The sequence below is a fragment of the Thalassophryne amazonica genome, chromosome 14 (genome assembly GCF_902500255.1).
Source record: "Thalassophryne amazonica chromosome 14, fThaAma1.1, whole genome shotgun sequence".
Classification (NCBI taxonomy): Eukaryota; Metazoa; Chordata; class Actinopteri; order Batrachoidiformes; family Batrachoididae; genus Thalassophryne; species Thalassophryne amazonica.
The window spans coordinates 6,642,586-6,661,750 of NC_047116.1; the positions used below are offsets into that span (position 1 = coordinate 6,642,586).

Below are 19,165 nucleotides of genomic sequence, written 5' to 3' on the forward strand. Positions count from 1 at the left end.
GCGGCCACATCAGATTACACTGTCAGCTTCTGATAAACCAGTTTCACTTTAAGCACTGCAGGGGCTGCTGGGTAAATTCAAAGATCACACGAAAAATTAATAAATAAAATAAAACCCCAAACACTGTCATCATCTTTCAAAATCAGTAAAACACAGTATTAGAAGTCAGTTTCTCGGTATTAGCTACACTGTCATTTACGAACTAAAAGCTGATGCTTTTTTCACACACTTTGAACCCTGCGGTTTAAACAACCGAAATACGTCCATTAATGCATTGATTGGCAGAGTAAAGTGCATGTAGTAAATATAAATTCTTACCTGTAATTTCAGTGGGATTTGTCGGAATAAATATTCCACTTTATTTAACTCTTTCACAATATTGACTTCCTTTTTTTTTTTTTGATGCGCTTGTTATATTGAATATTCAGCAGCATGACTGAGATCTAAACGTACGTTCAGACTCATCCTGAGTCATCTTGCTTACAGTTTTTTTGTGAACGCAGGCAGCGGTGATCATTGTCCTTTTTTCTCACTCTGAAAACATGATTTACGTCTTTGTGGAACTTTAAAAGCATTTTGAAGGTAAAACTTTGTCAGAGCATTTCTGCCTCTCTTCTTTGTTGCCCTGTTTAATTTCATGTTCCTCTTCTCCAGACCAGAAGGTGACTCTGAGCATGGCGGTTTTTGCTCACCTGACACGCCTGCGGTTCCATCCACCCACAGCCTCCGTGCACTCTGGCGCCGCCCTCCAGGTGGACCTCACTCTGCGATGTTTGATGCCTGTGGCTGTGCACATCCAGCAGCTAGCTGCTAGCATACACTTTGACCAGGAGCAGACAGGGACTCTTGGAAGGTCAAAGATCACTCAGAGACATCCTGGGACGATAGACTTCAGCCAGGTCAACTCGTTAGCGGGTTCTTTCTCCTCCTCGGCTTCTGGTCCTGCTTTAGACCTGGATGAGATTCTGGACAGGAGTCCTTCGGACAATTCTCTCAACTCTGCAGGAGTCGTGTGCAGAAACACTCACCTGTTCGTGCTTCGCCAGAGCAACGTCTCGCCGCCAGACACCCCCAACTGCTTGATTCCTCCCGCCATCGTCATGAAGGAAGGACCGCGGATGCTGAAGGTGCACGACGTGACGTTAGAGCCCGGGAATAACAGCGTCACCTTTACGGCACCCGTAAGAGCCGCGTTCTTTGCCAGAACACACATAAGCCGCATAGCTGTGGTTTTCTTCCTCTGAACATTGATCTCCGTTGCAGAGTGCTGATCCAGGAACTTACACGCTGCGCCAGCTGTGCGCCACAGTGGGTCAAGTGCAGTTTGTGCTGCCGCACATCTACCCCTTGGTGCACTACGAAGTCTACTCTCAGGAGCCCCAGCTGAGTGTGGAACCTCTCTCAGGTCTGACGTCATCCTCAGACATCCTGTCCAGAATCTGGAGTTGTTGTACCCATTTAATTTATTTTAATCTTTAATCAGTAGAGCTGCTTTGAGAAGTTTGTGGTTGTTTTGTGCCCACAGAGCCGCTGCTGGCTGGTTTGCCGCAGGTGGTGAAGTTCACTCTGCTGACGGGACGCTACGTCATGAAGAAGGGGGACGCCCTGCAGCTCAGCAACACAGACACCATGCCCATCCTGCCTTCCGCCAGCTGCATGGCCTGCATCCGCAACCCTGCTGCTGGTCCGTGCAAACACACAGCACCGTCAGGACCACAAGTATTTGGACACAGACACTCTGGAGCTAAAATCAGTTCAGCGTGAGCGTGTAGAGCAAGCACCAGTTTGAGGGGTTTTATTTCTAAATTGTGTGAAAGTCCAGTTCTTCAGAAACCAAAAGCTCAGACCCCCCCCCCCCCCCCCCCCCCCCCACCGAATAGTCCTGGTCAGAATTATTGGCACCCTTATATTTTAATTACAGATTTAAATTGTGTCCAGAAATAAATGCAAAATAACTTTTTTGCAGAATGAGGATGTTTTAAAAAATGTTCAGACAAAACAAAAAGTGTGTAGCCCAATTCCAATGACGTTAAGACGTTGTGTGAAATGTAAATAAAGACAGAATACAATGATTTTCAAATCCTCTTCAACCTATATTCAATTGAATACACCACAAACACAAGAAATTTAATGTTTAAACTGATAAATTTTAGTGATTTTGTGCAAATATTTGCTCATTTTTAAATGGATGCCTGCAACATGTTTCAAAAAAGCTGGGACAGTGGTATGTTTACCACTGTGTAACAACACTCAATAAGTGTTTGGGAACTGAGGACACTAATTGTTGAAGCTTTGTAGGTGGAATTCTTTCCCATTCTTGCTTGATGTACAACTTCAGTTGTTCAACAGTCCGGGGTCTCCGTTGTCATATTTTACGCTTCATAATGCGCCACACATTTTCAATGGGCGACAGGTCTGGACTGCAGGCCAGTCTAGTACCCGCACTCTTTTACTACGAAGCCACACTGTTGTAACATGTGCAGAATGTGTCTTTTCATTGTCTTGCTGAAATAAACAGGGACGTCCCTGAAAAAGACATTGCTTGGATGGCAGCATGTGTTGCTCCAAAACCTGGATGTACCTTTCAGCATTGATGGTGCCATCACAGATGTGTAAGTTGTCTATGCCATGGGCACTAACACACCCCCCATACCATCACAAATGCTGGCTTTTGAAATTTGCGCTGGTAACAATCTGGATGGTCTTTTTCCTCTTTTGTCCAGAGGACACGATGTCCATGATTTCCAAAAACAATATGAAATGTGGTCTCATCAGACCACAGCACGCTTTTCCGCTTTGTGTCTGTCCATTTCAAATGAGCTCAGGCCCAGAGAAGGCGGCGGAGTTTCTGGATGTTGTTGTTGTATGGCTTTCACTTTGCATTGTAGCGTTTTAACTTGCACTTGTAGATGTAGTGACGAACTGTAACTGACAATGGTTTTCTGAAGTGTTCCTGAGCCCATGTGGTATGATCCTTTACACAATGTCAGTTTTTAATGCCGTGCCACCTGAGGGATTGAAGGTCACGGGCATTCAATGTTGGTTTTCAGTCTTGCCGCTTACGTGTAGAAAGTTCTCCAGATTCTCTGAATCTTCTCATTATGGACTGTAGATGATGGAATCCCTAAATTCCTTGCAATTGAACGTTGAGAAACACTGTTCTTAAACTGTTGGACTATTTTTTTATTTTTTCACTCAGTTGTTCACAAAGTGGTGATCCTTGCCCCATCTCTGCTTGTGAACGGCTGAGCCTTTTGGGGATGCTCCTTTTATATCCAATCATGACACTCACCTGTTTCCAATTAACCTGTTCACCTGTGGAATGTTCCAAACAGGTGTTCTTTGAACATTCATCAACTTAGAAGGAAAGGTGATGTAACACAGTGGTAAACATACCACTGTCCCAGCTTTTTTGAAACATGTTGCAGGCATCCATTTCAAAATGAGCAAATATTTGCACAAAAACAAAGTTTATCAGTTTGAACATTAAATAGCTTGTCTTTGTGGTGTATTCAATTGAATATAGGTTGAAGAGGATTTGCAAATCATTGTATTCTGTTTTTATTTACATTTTACACTGTCCCAACTTCATTGGAATTGGGGTTGTAAATTAGAGGTGAACTGTTTGATATATTTTGGTCACCTATGTACAGGGACTTGAAAAAAATGTATCCCAAGGTGGTAGCTGCAGCCAGGTAGGGGTCAATGAAGGATTTCAAAAGAGATCAAAAACATTCTCCAATCACATTGAAAATTATGATCATAAAGCTCATATAGTTTGGACTATCTGTGACTGAATGTTATGGAGTAAAAACATCAAAAATGGTGACAATTTACCTTTGTACCAAGGTCAAAGGTTAATTTGCTCCAGTTTTGGTAAAACACATTTTCTTAGACTTGATTTCTATCAGTTATTAATACAAATGGTACAGCTTCTGTAGAGAGAGACTCTGCCAAGTGTGACTTTAACCTGAATGAAATCTTTGCTTTACTTTGCTTTACCTTGTCTTCTAGCAAACCTCTAACATATTCCTTAGTTTGCCAGATCAAGAACCCCCCTAAGTTTTCATCAGTACAAATACAGAGTTAAACATTTGTATTTAGAGTCTGTACACTTTTGGAAAAACATCCCCTGACCTGGTTAGACCAGAATGAGAGAGGTTTGAGTCTGGGACAGTTTGAAGCTGGGGTTTTAGTTATTTTGGATCTCATGTGAGTGGTGCGGTGGTTCTGTTTGTCTCCAGAGGTGGTGGGGGAAAGTCTTCTGTCCATCCAGTCATCTGAGAAAGTGACCAGCATCAGTCTGCCTGCCACCCCTCCCTACCACACCTTAGAGTTCCACCTGGAGGTTCTCTGCATCATCCCGTCCGGACCTGACAGACCCGTCAGTGAGCGGTTAACTAACGGGGAAGTCCGCCACCGACCACGTAGCTACAGTCACCCAAACACCCCCATGACCGCCATGGACCAGAGGGTGAGGAGCCAAAAAAACCACTGACTGCTTTTCTGGCACAAATAATGATCCACACCAACAGAAATGTCCACATTTCTTGAATTTAACCAATCAGCAGCTTCTTGAAACACCACACTTTGACAGTCACAATCCTTGTTGCAACCTGTTCATAGCTCAGCATGCAGGTGTGTTTGTGCTCATTTTTAGACATGCCCATGTCCTGTAGGGGGCGCTGTTTCATCAATGTATAAGCTATTAAAAGGAAAAAAAAAAATCTAATCTGTTCCTCATTGGCCTAAAAATAATTAAAATCTGTTGATGTCTGCCTTAGATAAATTCCTGTTAAACACACTGAGTTTAAAGTGCAGGACGTTCAGAGAGATGTTTTCTGACAACACTCAGACGTGGAACTCGAATCAGCTTTTCCCTCCAGTGAAGGACGACATCTCGTCTGCCTGTGGGTCCATCATAGATAGTTTAAGATGTGAATTCTAACTTTAGACTTGAACATCATCCGTCACTCAGCTTTTGTCACTGTCTCTGGAGCAGCACACAAATTACCTGGTTAAGAACTGTGTGGTCCAATTTCGGAACATCTCTAAGCTCCGTAAGATGGTGACTTTAAAAGCGCTTGAGATGATTGTTCATGCGTTCGTCTCATCGCATTTGGATTATTGTAACAGTCTCTTCACCTATCTGAATAAGGAGGAGTTGGCCCGCCTGCAGGTTGTGCAAAATTCTGCTGCGCGCCTGCTTACCCGCACCTGCAGGAGGGACCATATTACTCCTATTCTTAATACTTTGCATTGGCTGTCTGTCTCCTACAGGATTCATTACAAAATCCTGGTATTGACTTTTAGAGCTCTGCATGGACAGGCACCGGAGTACATCAGGGACCTGATCCAGCCTTATGCTTCCTCCAGGAGCCTCAGGTCGTCCAATCAGAACCTGTTGATGGTTCCTCGTACCCGTTTTAAAACTCGCTGGGACAGATCTTTTAAAGTGGTGGCACCTAGCCTCTGGAATGAGCTTCCCTGTGCCCTTCGTTCTCTGGATTGTATAGATACTTTTAGAAGGCAACTAAAGACGCATTTCTTTAAGTTAGCTTTTTAGCCTAATATTGTATTTTATTGTTTTCGTATGTTATTTTTAGAGTATTTTTGTACGCCATGTGTAGCGCTTTGTGACCCTGGTCTGTGAAAGGCGCTTTATAAATAAAGCTTACTTACTTACTTTACTACAACACAGATAATCTTACCCATGATGCTTTGAGAGATTGGACAGTTAAATCTCTGGTTTTTCTGCAGATGTCCATTGACTGTCCGTGGTCCATCTATTCCACGCTGCTGACGCTCACCTTCTACATCCCCTTCAAGACCAAACACTCACTGCTTTCTGCTGGCAACAGGTGAGACTCCACCCACCTGAGAGTGGCTGGGTTCCTATTAGCTTTTGAAGGTTCCTAATGGAAGGAAATGACCCGGAAATGTCTCATTGGCACCCAAGAAATAAACATGTCACCATAACAATCTGGAAAGACTCTTCAGCAACATACTGCCTCAAAGACCAGAGGCCAGAGATCTTTGTTTCCTGATTCCACGTACCGAAAATGTACCAAACTGGTTTTTGTGCATCATCCCACCTCTTTTTAGGTTAGGTTGCAGGAGTTCCCAAACTAGTACAACAATCCGCACCTTTTAGTCGGGGGAAATACGGTGTTTCGTTGACTAACTTGAATTTGTATCGATGAATACGAGTGGATGGAAGGGTGTGCGGGAACAATCAACTGGTTTCACTTTTGTACTAACTGATATTCCATGTTTTTTTTGTTTAGTTTTTAAAGCACATTCTGTAGTCTTTCAAAAAGTTAGAGTTTGACACAAGTGGACTAACGTCAGCAACAGTCGCTGTCCAGTTATCACCGTACCGTAGAACCGAAATTTTCTTTTCCTAAGTCCTCATGAAGTCTCATCATGTCAAGGAAGCGTGATTAGAGAAGGACACAGGAGGTATAGTCCAAACGCAGCTGATCTTTAGACGTGTCACCAACATTGACTGGGCATTTCCATTATTTGACCTTTGACCTGACCCTGTAGGAAGTACATCCAGGTGTGTGTGCAGAATGTGTCTGACATCAGCTTCACGTTAGCGGACATACAGCTGACAGAGAAACGACAGGCTTTGCTGCAGCTCCAGTCTCTCAACACGAAGACGCAGCAGGTGAGTAAATAAATATATGAAGGAAGATGATGTCAGAGGCAAAAAACCTGACACCTCACAAAACAGTGGATTAGAAAATATCTTAAGTTTTTCTGTTCTCAGAGAGCCTGAGCTGGTTTTCATCACAGCTGTGGTGGATGTTGATGTTAAGTCAGACTTTGGTGACTTTCCCGTGAAAGCTGAGTGTGTGTTTGTGTTGTTGTTGTTGTTTTTTTTTTTTTTTTGTAGCCATTGTGCAGTAAGCACAGTGTGTTTTGCCTGTGGGAGGTGAGGTGGGAGGAGGAGCTCCCCTCCTCTCTCCACTGCGTCTTCTCTGCTCACTTCTCTCCCACCAACCAGGACATCTCGGCCTTGAAACCTTTTCACTACCAGTTCCAGCTGGACCGAGTTGCTGTAAGTCCACCTCGTGTCCGCTCCGGTTCTGTTTGGACTTGTTGCTTCTGATTTTCATGTGCGTAAATGTGCCTGTTTGTGATCAGACGCTGTACAGCGTGAGAGCAGAGATCCTGCCTCCTGCTGGGGAGCAGCACTGTCGCTCTGGCTCCCTCTGCAGGCTGGAGGTGTGCATTACACGGCTGACGGAGGCTACAGAGGGAGAGATCGGGGAGGAGAGCCGAACTGAGAGCGACGGTCTCAGAACCACCAAGCTCATGTATGAAGGTACGTTTGCTGGATATAATCAAGAGGAAATGCTGAACTTTCTCTTCTCCAACCCTCTCACGTACGACAATATGCTGCTGTTCTCTGGTCTGTAAAAAGATCGATTCTTCCATGTCAGTCTCATTCTTTCATAAGTGCAGAGTGATAACAGAGGCTGTACAGGTGCGTAGCCAGAGAGGTGAGGGGTTGAAAGACCCCCTCACCCTGTTAGTTTTAGGGGTTATGGTGACTTTCCTCACTTGACTTTTTTGACCATCCTTCAGTTCTGCCCTACTCTTCTAAACTTGATTATTGAATCCCCCCCCCCCCCCCCCCCCCCCCTCAACTCGGTCACCACAGAAATTCCAAGGTGGATCTGCATGTTGATTTGGCACAAGTTTTACTCCAGATTCCCTTCCAACTCCACATTACATGGAGAAATGTGTCAGGAATGGGGTTTGAACCGGGAACCTTCTGCACTGAAACAAAGCGCGCTAGCCATTTGGCCACCACCCCTGCTCTAAACTTAATGATTGGCTTAACTCAAAGCGATATTTAGTGACTTATTTGTTTTTTAATCTCTTGGCTAAATTGTATCAAAGGCTGCACATTCCATTATTTTGTTTATGATTTTTTTTTTTTTTGTCAGGCCCGTTATTTACGCCGGTGTCCACTCTGAGCTGTATCACGACTGACCTTTAAAGGCTGTGTGTTCTCTGCAGTGGCTGACAGCAGCAGTAACTGGGCAGTGTGCGGGAAGAGTTCGGGAATGGTGTCCATGCCGCTAACCACCAGCGCCACTCACAAGCTGCAGATCGAGGTCATGCCTCTGTTCGCCGGCCATCTGCCCTTCCCCAAAATCAAAGTGCTGAAGTACCTGCCTCACAGCACAACGCTGCCCCTGCAGCCCGACCCTGGTAAGACCTCACCAGGTTTGTCCTTCAGCATTTTACTGAGTTAATATCCGTCCAGAAAAGGTGCATCCACACTGACCACACTGGACTCTTCACCTGTTTGCATCAGTTTGTGACTGCAAATAAAATGTTCATCCATTTTCAATATCTGCTTACTCCATTTAAGGGTCTCAGGGGGCTGGAGCCTATCCCAGCAGTCATAGGGTGTGAGGTGGTGTTCACCCTGGACAGGACACCAGTCTGTCACAGAGACACATATAGACAGACACACACACTCACACCTACGGACAATTTAAAGTTTCCAGTCCACCTAACCTGCATGCCTTTGGATGTGGGAGGAAGCCGGGAAGGACACACAAACTCCAGACAGAAAGGCCACAGTTGGGAATTGATCCCATGATCTTCTTGCTGTGAGGCAACAGTGCTAACCACTAAGCTACTGTGCTGCCCTGGAAATAAAATGTAAGCTTTGGATCTTTCATATGAATTCTAAACGAATGTGTACAAAAAGAGGCTGCTGAGGGAAGCCACCAAGATGCCTGACTAAGCTAAAGAAGCTTCAGTGGCTGGGACCAAAGCAGCTGTTCTGCTTCGTCATGGACGCTCACACGCCAGCAGCTCATAAGGCGCTTTGAGCTTCTGCATCAGATGGAAAAACATGATACAAATACAGTACAGTCTTATTACTGAACTTGGATCATGTTTGCTTTGCGCTTGTACAGTAGTGTTCAGAATAATAGTAGTGCTATGTGACTACAAAAGATTCATCCAGGTTTTGAGTATATTTCTTATTGTTACATGGGAAACAAGGTACCAGTAGATTCAGTAGATTCTCACAAATCCAACAAGACCAAGTATTCATGATATGCACACTCTTAAGGCTATGAAATCGGGCTATTAGTAAAAAAAAAAGTAGAAAAGGGGGTGTTCACAATAATAGTAGTGTGGCATTCAGTCAGTGAGTTTGTCAGTTTTGTGGAACAAACAGGTGTGAATCAGGTGTCCCCTATTTAAGGATGAAGCCAGCACCTGAACATGCTTTTCTCTTTGAAAGCCTGAGGAAAATGGGACGTTCAAGACATTGTTCAGAAGAACAGTGTAGTTTGATTAAAAAGTTGATTGGAGAGGGGAAAACTTATACGCAGGTGCAAAAAATTATAGGCTGTTCATCTACAATGATCTCCAATGCTTTAAAATGGACAAAAAACCAGAGACGTGTGGAAGAAAACAGAAAACAACCATCAAAATGGATAGAAGAATAACCAGAATGGCAAAGGCTCACCCTTTGATCAGCTCCAGGATGATCAAAGACAGTCTGGAGCTACCTGTAAATGGTGTGACAGTTAGACGCCTGTGTGAAGCTAATTTATTTGCAAGAATCCCCCACAAAGTCCCTCTGTTAAATAAGACATGTGCAGAAGACCCCAAGCACACTAGTAAATGAGCAAAATCTTGGTTCCAAACCAACAAAATTAATGCCTCGCAGACGTGAAGAAATCATGAAAAACTGTGGTTATACAACTAAATACTAGTTTAGTGATTCACAGGATTGCTAAAAAAGCAGTTTGAACATAATAGTTTTGAGTTTGTAGCGTCAACAGCAGATGCTACTATTATTGTGAACACCCCCTTTACTACTTTTTTTTAACTAATAGCCCAATTTCATAGCCTTAAGAGTGTGCATATCATGAATGCTTGGTCTTGTTGGATTTGTGAGAATCTACTAAATCTACTGGTACCTTGTTTCCCATGTAACAATAAGAAATATACTTAAAACCTGGATTAATCTTTTTAGTCACATAGCACTACTATTATACTGAACACTACTATACTCTGGATCAAAGGCATGATCCACCTCTTGATCCCAACTTATTTTTTATCTTGATTACAGAATCAAACTGACGTAGGCAAAGAACAGCAATGAAGACGACCTCTGTGGTGAGGTTCAGGGAACAGGATCAAAGATCAGGGTGAAAAGAATTGGAATCAAACATCAGGGTCAAAGCAATCCTGATCAAAGATTGGGCACCATAGTCAAAGTCTTCAGGATCAAAATTCAAGCGTCAGGTCCAAAGTAATCTGGGTCAAGGGTCACCATCATAAGGGATCTTAGTATGTTTGATAAGAGATCAAAGGAAGCTGTCAGCAGAGCTGTGAAGAGCACGGGTGGACCTCGGTGGAGATTATGGTCTCTCCTAGTTGGAACTTGCTGTGTGATGTCAAGATTTGATTTGATCTCAGATTATTGCCGTAACTATGAGATGAAATGTTTTGGGGTTTTTTGGGGGGGGTCTCCTCTTGGTGTCAGTGATCATGTTGCGTTCACTGTGGCCACACTCTCATGTGTCTCTCCTTGCAGACAGCTGTGTGGAGAATGACAGCTTGTCCCTGCTGGACAAGAACCTGGACGAGCAGGTGGACACGGCCAGCATCGGCAGCCGGAGCAGCGCCCACTCTGCCAGCAGTGGCGAACACCTGCAGCACAAAGTTCTCGCCATGCCGCGACTGGAACCCTTCAGCCCCGGCCAGGTTTTTAACCACACCCACGCCCGGCAGGTCTTAGTGCTGCCCACCACGGACGACCACATCATGGAGGTCAACGCCACATGACCCCTGTGGTTAAAGCGCTCGCCACCGCTTCGTGGACACCAGCAACGCCAAAGTCCTCCCGTACACCTGCACCCAGATCCCGGACGGACTCTGCTGGACTTTGGCTCCGTGGATCATTGGGTTTTCAGGTTTGTGTCAAAGGCCTCGGCGGGATGCCGGCGTGGACTCTGTCATCACTTCCCCTCGACACATGAACCATCACGGAAGAGACAATGAAGAGCCGACGATGTCCGCTGATGAGTTAAGATTTCCTCGCCATAATTTGTACAAAGCTCCGTGAAGGGATTTATAGTGAAATATGATTCTATCTGTCCAGACTCCCGAGTGTCCAGCTGTGCACCAAAGTCCTGCACATGCCCACATCTGTGCCTCTGTCACCTCATTCTGACCTCGGAGACCTTTGACCTGCTTCAGTGTCGGGTTTGTTGTTGGTCTGAACAACGCGTTTATTTCTTTCTGCTTTTGCATCTTGATGACTTTTAATTAACACTGAAATAAAGCTGCTGTTTTTGCCAAAAGTCGAAGAGCAGCAACATTTGGGGAAAACCCGTCTGGACGTCACAAACACAGTCCCGCAACCCCCCCCCCCCCCCCACCCTGCTGCTTTAAAAAAAAAAAAAAAAAAAACTTTTTGAATAATGTTCAAAGTTTTTGTGACGGTGGGTTCAATTAGATTAGGAACAGACTAAAACTCTACACTGAAATCAAGATTTTAAAAAAAGTTGTGGGGGGGGACATGAATCTCAAGATTTAAAAAAAAAAAAAAAAAAGCTATAATGTGCAGAATTTCTTCAAGGTGCTTCTTTGAAAACAAACAATTAAATTTTGTGTGGGTGGGTTAGGTTTGAAACAGACAAAAACTCTACACTGAAATAAAGAAAGCATTAAAAAAGACCAAATTGACAGTTTATAGAATTAAAACTCTACTTTTTGTTATTGTTGCTGCCACTAGGGGGCAGACACAAGGAAAGATTGCATTTCAATTCAATTTCAGTTGAATTAAAATGCATTTCTCAATGTGAGTGCTTTAAATGTCCGTAATCTTATTTTTGGTAATGAATGAGTGAACTACGTTAATCAGCCGAGCAGCACTCGTAGGTCCACCCACAACTTATAGTTACGTGAAAACCCTGATTGATTCTGATGATGAGTCTGATAAGGTGATTAAAAATGTTCCAACCCCGACCCAGCTTTGGAAATCTGATTACATCCTGACCACCCGGGAGCCGAAGCCAAACCACTCTGGAGCGAAAGTGAACCAAAACGCAACTTACGAAGCTGCTTTTTCTGGCTGTCTTTCTAAAATGTGACCTTATAGAATGTGGAGTTCACAAACGGCTGCGTCTTTAAAATTCTGTGTTTCAAATAATCACTGACACTCTGCCTCGGGCCATTCTGTCAACAACTCTGATTTTGTTGTTGTAACATCAAAGTCACACTGTGGCTCTTAAATGATATTTAACTTCTTGATGACATCAGAAAGAAAACTTTAATTTCCCATTGTCATTAAAAGAAAAAGTTGGTCTTTGAGGTGAAGGTGACGAGAGGCACAAACGGCCGTGCGCATACTGTGCATGTGAGTGTACTTTGGTGAGTCTGGTGTCTTGCATATCAGTGTACTGTGTGTTTATTTATTCTGAGTGTCTGTGTGCGTTGACAAATCTGCGTCTGAGCTATGCACACATACGCTTTGAGTAGCTGAATGAAAACACTCGTTGAATTTGAAAGAATGACTCTACACTGTAATTACAGCCTCCTGCTCCTCTTTGAACACTGTACATACCTATATGTAAATAATGATTCAAAGCAAAGTCATTGATTGCCAACTATATAAAAAAAAATCAACTGATTTCATGTTGCTGTGATTATTAGATATAACAATCTGAAGATTCTACGTTCAGAATTTGATATGGATGCACACTCCTGAACTGTCCAGCAGATGGCAGACAAGGCTTGTATTTTTACAGAAGCAACATAAAGTTGCTTCTGTTTATTTATTTAATTGATCTGATGAGTCAGCGTTAACCTCAGCGTACCACTGTCGTCGTCATTATGTGCTCCTCTACATTTTCTGCTTTTGGTCCTTTGAAAAGCTGCCTCCAAATATACAGCACAGACAAAAGTATCTAAGAAAGAGGACTACTTAAAGTTCACCTTTTTGGGGTGGACTACCAAACCTTTACTTTTTTTACTTTAGTTGGCAATGTTTTACTCATATTCATGACCAACCTTAAAAAAATTTTTTTTTTTTTTTTTTTTTTATGCAGAGGTGCCTGGGGATTGTCACATAGCATCATGGGTAATGATAAAACATCCAATTGAGTGTACTTATACAAAATCTGAAGTTTGAAACTGTTAACATTCACACCAAGTCATTTGTTCCAAATCCACTCAAAAATTTAGGATTCAACACATTTTGGATCTGCCCAGGGTGTGACCCCGCCTCACGCTCTGTGACGCCTGGGATAGGCTCCAGCCCCACGTGACCCTTAATTGGACTAAGCTGTTGAAGGTGAGTGAGTGAGAGCTGGAGTCCAAAACTGTGGCACCTGCGACACAGAACCACCCTCAGGAGTGTTTTTTTTAAAATAAATTAAGCCGTATCTCTAACCCTGGTCTCCCCCCCAGTAGCAGCTGGTTTGGCCCCGCCCCTTCGTTAAGGTTCACAACGTGACCTCCGCGGCGCGCGCAGGAGCGCCTTTGATCAAACATGACTCCTCTACTCCTCGTCGCCTCCTTTCTAGCCGCCTGGCCTCCGGCCTTCCCGGAGCACGTGAGGAGTCAGGAGCAGCTCCTGCTCAGCTCCCTGGGTTTGTCCGGGAGGCCCCGGTTCGCGGGGGGTTCCCGGAACCGGCACCGGGTCCCGCCTGCGCTCTGGAGGATGTTCCGGAGGTCCGAGGACCGTCCGGACGGAGACCGAGACTCCTGTTTGGTGTCGGAGTTCGGAGTCCGCGGCAACATCATCCGATACGTGCAGGACCAGGGTAAGTACCGGTACCAGAACCGGAACTTACCGTTATGACTTCATTTTACGCAGTTGTTTGGGGGGGAAAAGACAAATTATTTGACAAAATAAATGTGATGTTTGAGACGTTAAACTTTCAAATTTTTTTTTCGATTTTTTTTTTTTTTTCTTTTTGTAGCGTCATAAAGGATATGATGCACTATAAGGTCCAAAGTTTTGACTGTGTGAATAATGCACCTCTGACTAAATTAGTGTGTTTATAATACACAATACATTTTTGTTGTTTGTATTACAAAATTCGTTTTTGTAATATTAAACAGGAGAAATACGTTTTGTGTCAGTTTTTATATCTACGTCCAAAATCGCTTCTAAGACACGCCCACTATGAAAACGACTGATGTGGCAAAAAGACTTTTTTTTTTTTTTTTTTCTTTTTCTCTCTGAGAACATCGTAGATCTTTGGGTCATCAAACAACATAAATGGGTTTTTCTTTTTACAAGCACATCTTTAAAAAATGTTTTTAAAAAAAGCAACTTTTTGACATGAACTAAAAATCCTGTCTAGGCACTATAGTGTCATATCTGACAACTTTTATATCACACAAATGATTCATTGAAGATAATAAAATTTTACAAAACAGCAAAAAGTATTTATATAAAAAACACAATTATCACTATAATCCCATTGGTCTTCCTGATACCACCAAAAAACAAAATAATCCAAACTTTAAAAAATTAATCTTCCAGCATATGCAAATTAGACAGGAATGCATCATAATTGAGCAACTTTTAGAGACATTTCGGAGAGACAATAGCGACTGCTGCTGAGATATTTAGCAACATAGAGAGGGATACTAAGGTTCCGCGGTTAGCGTCCAGCCTGCTAACATCACGCTCAAAACATGAGCGTCTCCAGGAAGTTTGGATCTTGTTAAAGTGGGCGGTGTTTTTGTTTGGGAAGGTGGCCCAAATTGTTTTTGTTCTTCCAATGCTGGTGGCTACCTCTGCAATAACGCTGTGCGCTTCAGGAAGCGGAACGAGCTAAAGTCTTTGTACTGCACTGTTTTTGAATTATCAATATGTCAGAATTGAACCTGGACCATGTTGGAATTCTTCTACTGTGCAAGACCTCCAGAAGTGTGGAAGGCCTTGGTCCAGAAGAGGGACCACTGTTACTTCTGCATTTCAGAAAAAGTAAATCTGAATCCTGATCCTGATCCTGCACTTCAACCGTGTGAGCTAAATGAATAAACAACTGATTTCAGAGCCTGTTTGCAACTCTGGAAGAGTGCAGTACACTTCCAGAAGTGGTGATCCAATATGGAAAAGTTAAACAAGAAAGTTTGCAAAGGAGAGAGAGAGAGAGAGAATATATCAGATAAAGATACAAAAACGTGTTGTGGAAAACAGATTTTGCTGTCTCTCCACAACCAACAGGACTAGAGACAGTACGAGGTCTGTTAGAAAAGTATCCAAGCTTTTTATTTTTTTGCAAAAACCATATGGATTTGAATCATGTGAGCTTGCGTGAGTTTTTTCACACCTGTCGGTTGCGTCATTCGACTGTGAGCACGCTTTGAGTGAGCACTGGTCCTCCCCCCTCGTCAGATTTTCATTGTGAGGAAAATGTCTGAACGGCTGGAGCAGCGCTGCATCAAATTTTTCCAGAAACTGTGAGAGACAGCCAGGTGGACACCATTAGGAAAATTCAGACGGCTTTCAGGGACGATTTTATGGGCATCACGCAGATTAAGGAGTGGTACAGCCAGTTTAAAGACGGCGCACAATGGCGGAGGGTGCGTCGCGCTCCGAGCGGCCATCGACAGGCTGAAATGACCAGATCACTTCCAAACTGAATGCTATGTTGATCCGGGACGACATCTGACTACCAGAGAAATGGCAGAAAAGGTGGACATACCACTTTCCCGGCACATTCCACTGTTAAAGGAGATTTTGTCATGAAAACAGGAGCGGAGGAATTCGCCACGGAGCCACTAATGGCGCGGAACGAAAGCACTTCCGTGTTGGTCTCACAGGACATGTGACATGCCCAGATCTTCGACAATTTCTCGGATACTCACTCGACTGAAAAGCCACCCAAAGCTGTCTGAATCTTCCGAATGGTGGAAGAGCTGGGCATGTCCTGTGAAACTTCCAACACGGAGGTGCTTTTTGTTCTGCGCCATTAGCGGCTCCGTCCTGACGCGCAAAATCCGCCACACGTCTTTCATTACACAATCTCCTGTAACAGTGTAATGTGCCGAAAAAGTGCTATGTCCACCTCTCTTGCCATTTCTCTGGTAGTCAGACGACGTCCCGGATCAACACAGCCTTCACTTTGGAAATGATCTGGTCGTTTCAGCCTGTCGATGGCCGCTCGAAGTGCGGCGCACCCTCAGCCACTGTGGGCCGTCTTTAATCCAGTTGTAATGCTCCTTAATCTGTGTGATATCCATAAGATCTTCACCAAAAGCCATCTGAATTTTCCGAATGGTTTCCACCTGGCTGTCTTTCATAGTTTCTGAAAAAATTTTGATGCAGCAAAGCGGCAGTCGCTCAGCCATTTTCCTGACAATGAAAATCCGCCGAGAGGGCTGGACCACTCCTCCCACAAAGCGTGCTCACAGGCAAATGACGCAACCGACAAGCGTGAAAAAACTCACGCATGAGCGCGAAAGTTCAAGCTTGGCTGATGCAATCACACGTGATTCAAATCCATATGGTTTTTGCAAAAAATAAAAAGGTCGGATAGTTTTCTAACAGACCTCGTACATTCATATTGTTTCATGAAGTTCATATTGATCAGCATAATATTTGTGATTGATTAACGTAAGGGATGATGTCATGCTTGTTCGGCGTGTGCAGGATTTACATCGGCCCGCTGATGTCTTTCATTTTCTTTGAAATGGTTTTTGTGAGGCAGTGATTCATTTTTAAAAATAAATAAACTTTGCTTCAGAAATCCTGGTTTGCACTCTTCCAGATGTCTTCAGCAGTTGAGGAGGTCCGACATGGTCCAAGTTCACTTTCAGATGGTTCTCTTGGTACATGGAACAGTCCTGTGGTGGCTGTATGTAGGTTTAATTTGTGACGTCTGTGACACACCTCTGAACGTGGAGGTGGTGGGTGGCTGAAACCTGTCCGTGTTGGTGTCGTGCAGGCAGGCTGATGAGCGGCGGCTGTCGGACGTGTTTGGTGAAGCAGCTTTTTTTCAACGTCTCGGTCCTGCAGCCTGCGGAGCAGCTGTCTCTGGCTCAGCTGGACATCAAGCTCCACTGGACTTTGGGCTCAGCAGGAGTCCTGCAGAGGCCCCGGGCCCTCAGCGTGTCCCTCTACAGAGTGGTCCGAGCCACGCTGAGGGGAGCCGATCCCGAGGTCAACCGCAGGCTGGTGCTGTCGCAATCGGTGCAGCTGCAACCAGAACCCGCCTCCGTGATCATCAACATCACGTCTCTGGCAGAAAGCTGGAGGACGCCAGGCCGCAACTACGGCCTGGTTTTAGAGCTGCTGCCTGTCAACGAGAACCCAGAGGACCTTCTTTCTTTCCATCCCGGGGGCTCCTTCTCGTTGGACCCAGTCTTCACCCTGCCAGCGGTGGAGGCCTCGCTGGTGGTCGTGTCACTGAGCACCAGCCAGTGTCGGTCCAGACGAAGGAGGAGCGCGATTAAAGTCCCTGTGATCCCTACCCACGTGTGTAACGCCCGCCGCCTCTACATCGAGTTCAAGGAAGTGGGTTGGAACGACTGGGTCATTGCTCCGCAGGGCTACATGGCAAACTACTGCCACGGTGAGTGCCCCTTCCCCCTCAGCGAGACCCTGAACGGCACCAACCACGCCATCCTGCAGACCCTGGTCCATTCCTTGGACCCCCGCGGGACGCCTCAGCCCTGCTGTGTGCCCATCCGCCTCTCGCCCATCTCCATGCTTTACTACGACAACAACGACAACGTGGTGCTTCAGCACTACCAGGACATGGTGGTGGACGAGTGCGGCTGCCGCTGACGCCGTGTCTCCACATCAGCTCCACAGTCTGTGTCCTGCTTTTGGACTCGAGGAGAAAATTTTAATTCACTAAATGTGATTTTGGCATACAGTGTGTTATTTCTGATGACTTTTGTTTTTAACAATTAACAAGCTGTAATAAAGTCTCTTTGATGACTCTGATGTACAGATATTATTGGGTGTTTAAATTTGAGTGGAGCTTTACTCTCTGTCACTGATGCAGGGCTGCATCCACACTGAGACAAAGATTTTAAAAATGCAGAATTTCCTCCAGTTTTTTATGCCTACAATAAAGTGTCTGAAATTTTTGTGTTTGACTAGAAATAGGAAAAAAAAATGCATCATGTTCTGTATGTGGACGCACACAAGCTTACACACACACACAGTTTCTCACAGCTGAAGCTGGAAATTAGTCAAGTAATTGATTGATTGCTCCTCATTAGAGCCTGACTGATATATCAGCTGATATGACTCTGTCATGAACATATAATTGTCACTGTCACTTTTGCGCATATGAAAACTTTTATTTTACCAGTTGATGTAGGAAAGCACCATGGGTGTTAAACAGGATCATTACGTTGTTTGTTGAGCAATGATGCACCAACATCACTGTTTTTACAAAGCTGTCAAGCATGGCTGGGACCCCGTCACCCCATTGACCACAAGAGACAAGTGGCTGCTATGCCGCTGCCTAGGCGGGGCCAAAGTAGAGAAGTCTATTTTATGCAAATGCAGAGCAAGGCAACACTTTGACTGCCAGTCTTTGAGACGGCAGCCTGATGTGCATTTGTTGGTTATATTTTATACTTATAAAGTTCACGTTTGAACTGTAAATATCAAAACTCAATGACATTACTTTGTCCGAAGGGTTTGATAACAAAATGTGAGGAATCGTTGACATTTTTATAAATAATAATTACTTTATTTGCTCCCACTATCTAGTCATCTTGGCCTTAAAAATATATACTCCAGTCGGGCTTTACTGAACATTAGCTCCTTTGATAAACTATCATGAAGAATGTCGATGTTCAGCTTCAGGTGGTTCATTTTAAAGTTTTCAAACTCAAAACATGTTTGAAAACATTTTAAAACTGCTCTTTTTTTTTTTCTTTTTTTTGTAGAACTAAACTGAAATGTTTGGTTTCTGCAGCTTCACAGCAGAGTTTCTACTTGAAGGTTTATTAATTTATATATATATATATATATATATATATACATGTTTTCTGAGACTGTGATCTTTCCTTTTGTCTTTATCTTTCAGTATGTTATATCAACTACACATGGATTATTAATTACAAATAGCGGTTGTAGATTTGGTCATGATGTTGGGACTAGAACGCTTCCTTTTTTTCTTGAAAAATT

General features: G+C 44.0%; 2 protein-coding genes across 2 annotated transcripts in view; both read left to right on the forward strand.

The window, feature by feature from the left end:
* The window catches only part of trappc10 (trafficking protein particle complex 10), a 37,997-nt gene extending 25,312 nt beyond the window's left edge, over positions 1-12,685 (forward strand). The window contains exons 14-23 of the mRNA XM_034186331.1: positions 655-1,181; positions 1,264-1,405; positions 1,526-1,684; positions 4,245-4,474; positions 5,761-5,861; positions 6,550-6,673; positions 6,902-7,066; positions 7,153-7,333; positions 8,035-8,229; positions 10,586-12,685. Of these exons, the coding sequence (XP_034042222.1) occupies positions 655-1,181; positions 1,264-1,405; positions 1,526-1,684; positions 4,245-4,474; positions 5,761-5,861; positions 6,550-6,673; positions 6,902-7,066; positions 7,153-7,333; positions 8,035-8,229; positions 10,586-10,836 (2,075 nt within the window). The 3' untranslated portion in view covers positions 10,837-12,685. The remainder of the gene's footprint in view (positions 1-654; positions 1,182-1,263; positions 1,406-1,525; positions 1,685-4,244; positions 4,475-5,760; positions 5,862-6,549; positions 6,674-6,901; positions 7,067-7,152; positions 7,334-8,034; positions 8,230-10,585) is intronic.
* An 825-nt stretch (positions 12,686-13,510) lies between these two features.
* Positions 13,511-17,860, forward strand: gdf3 (growth differentiation factor 3). The gene is made up of 2 exons (XM_034186332.1): positions 13,511-13,820; positions 16,962-17,860. Exons 1-2 carry the CDS (start codon positions 13,547-13,549, stop codon positions 17,801-17,803), a joined length of 1,116 nt encoding a protein of 371 aa, XP_034042223.1. The 5' UTR covers positions 13,511-13,546; the 3' UTR covers positions 17,804-17,860.
* The last annotated feature ends 1,305 nt before the right edge of the window (positions 17,861-19,165 follow it).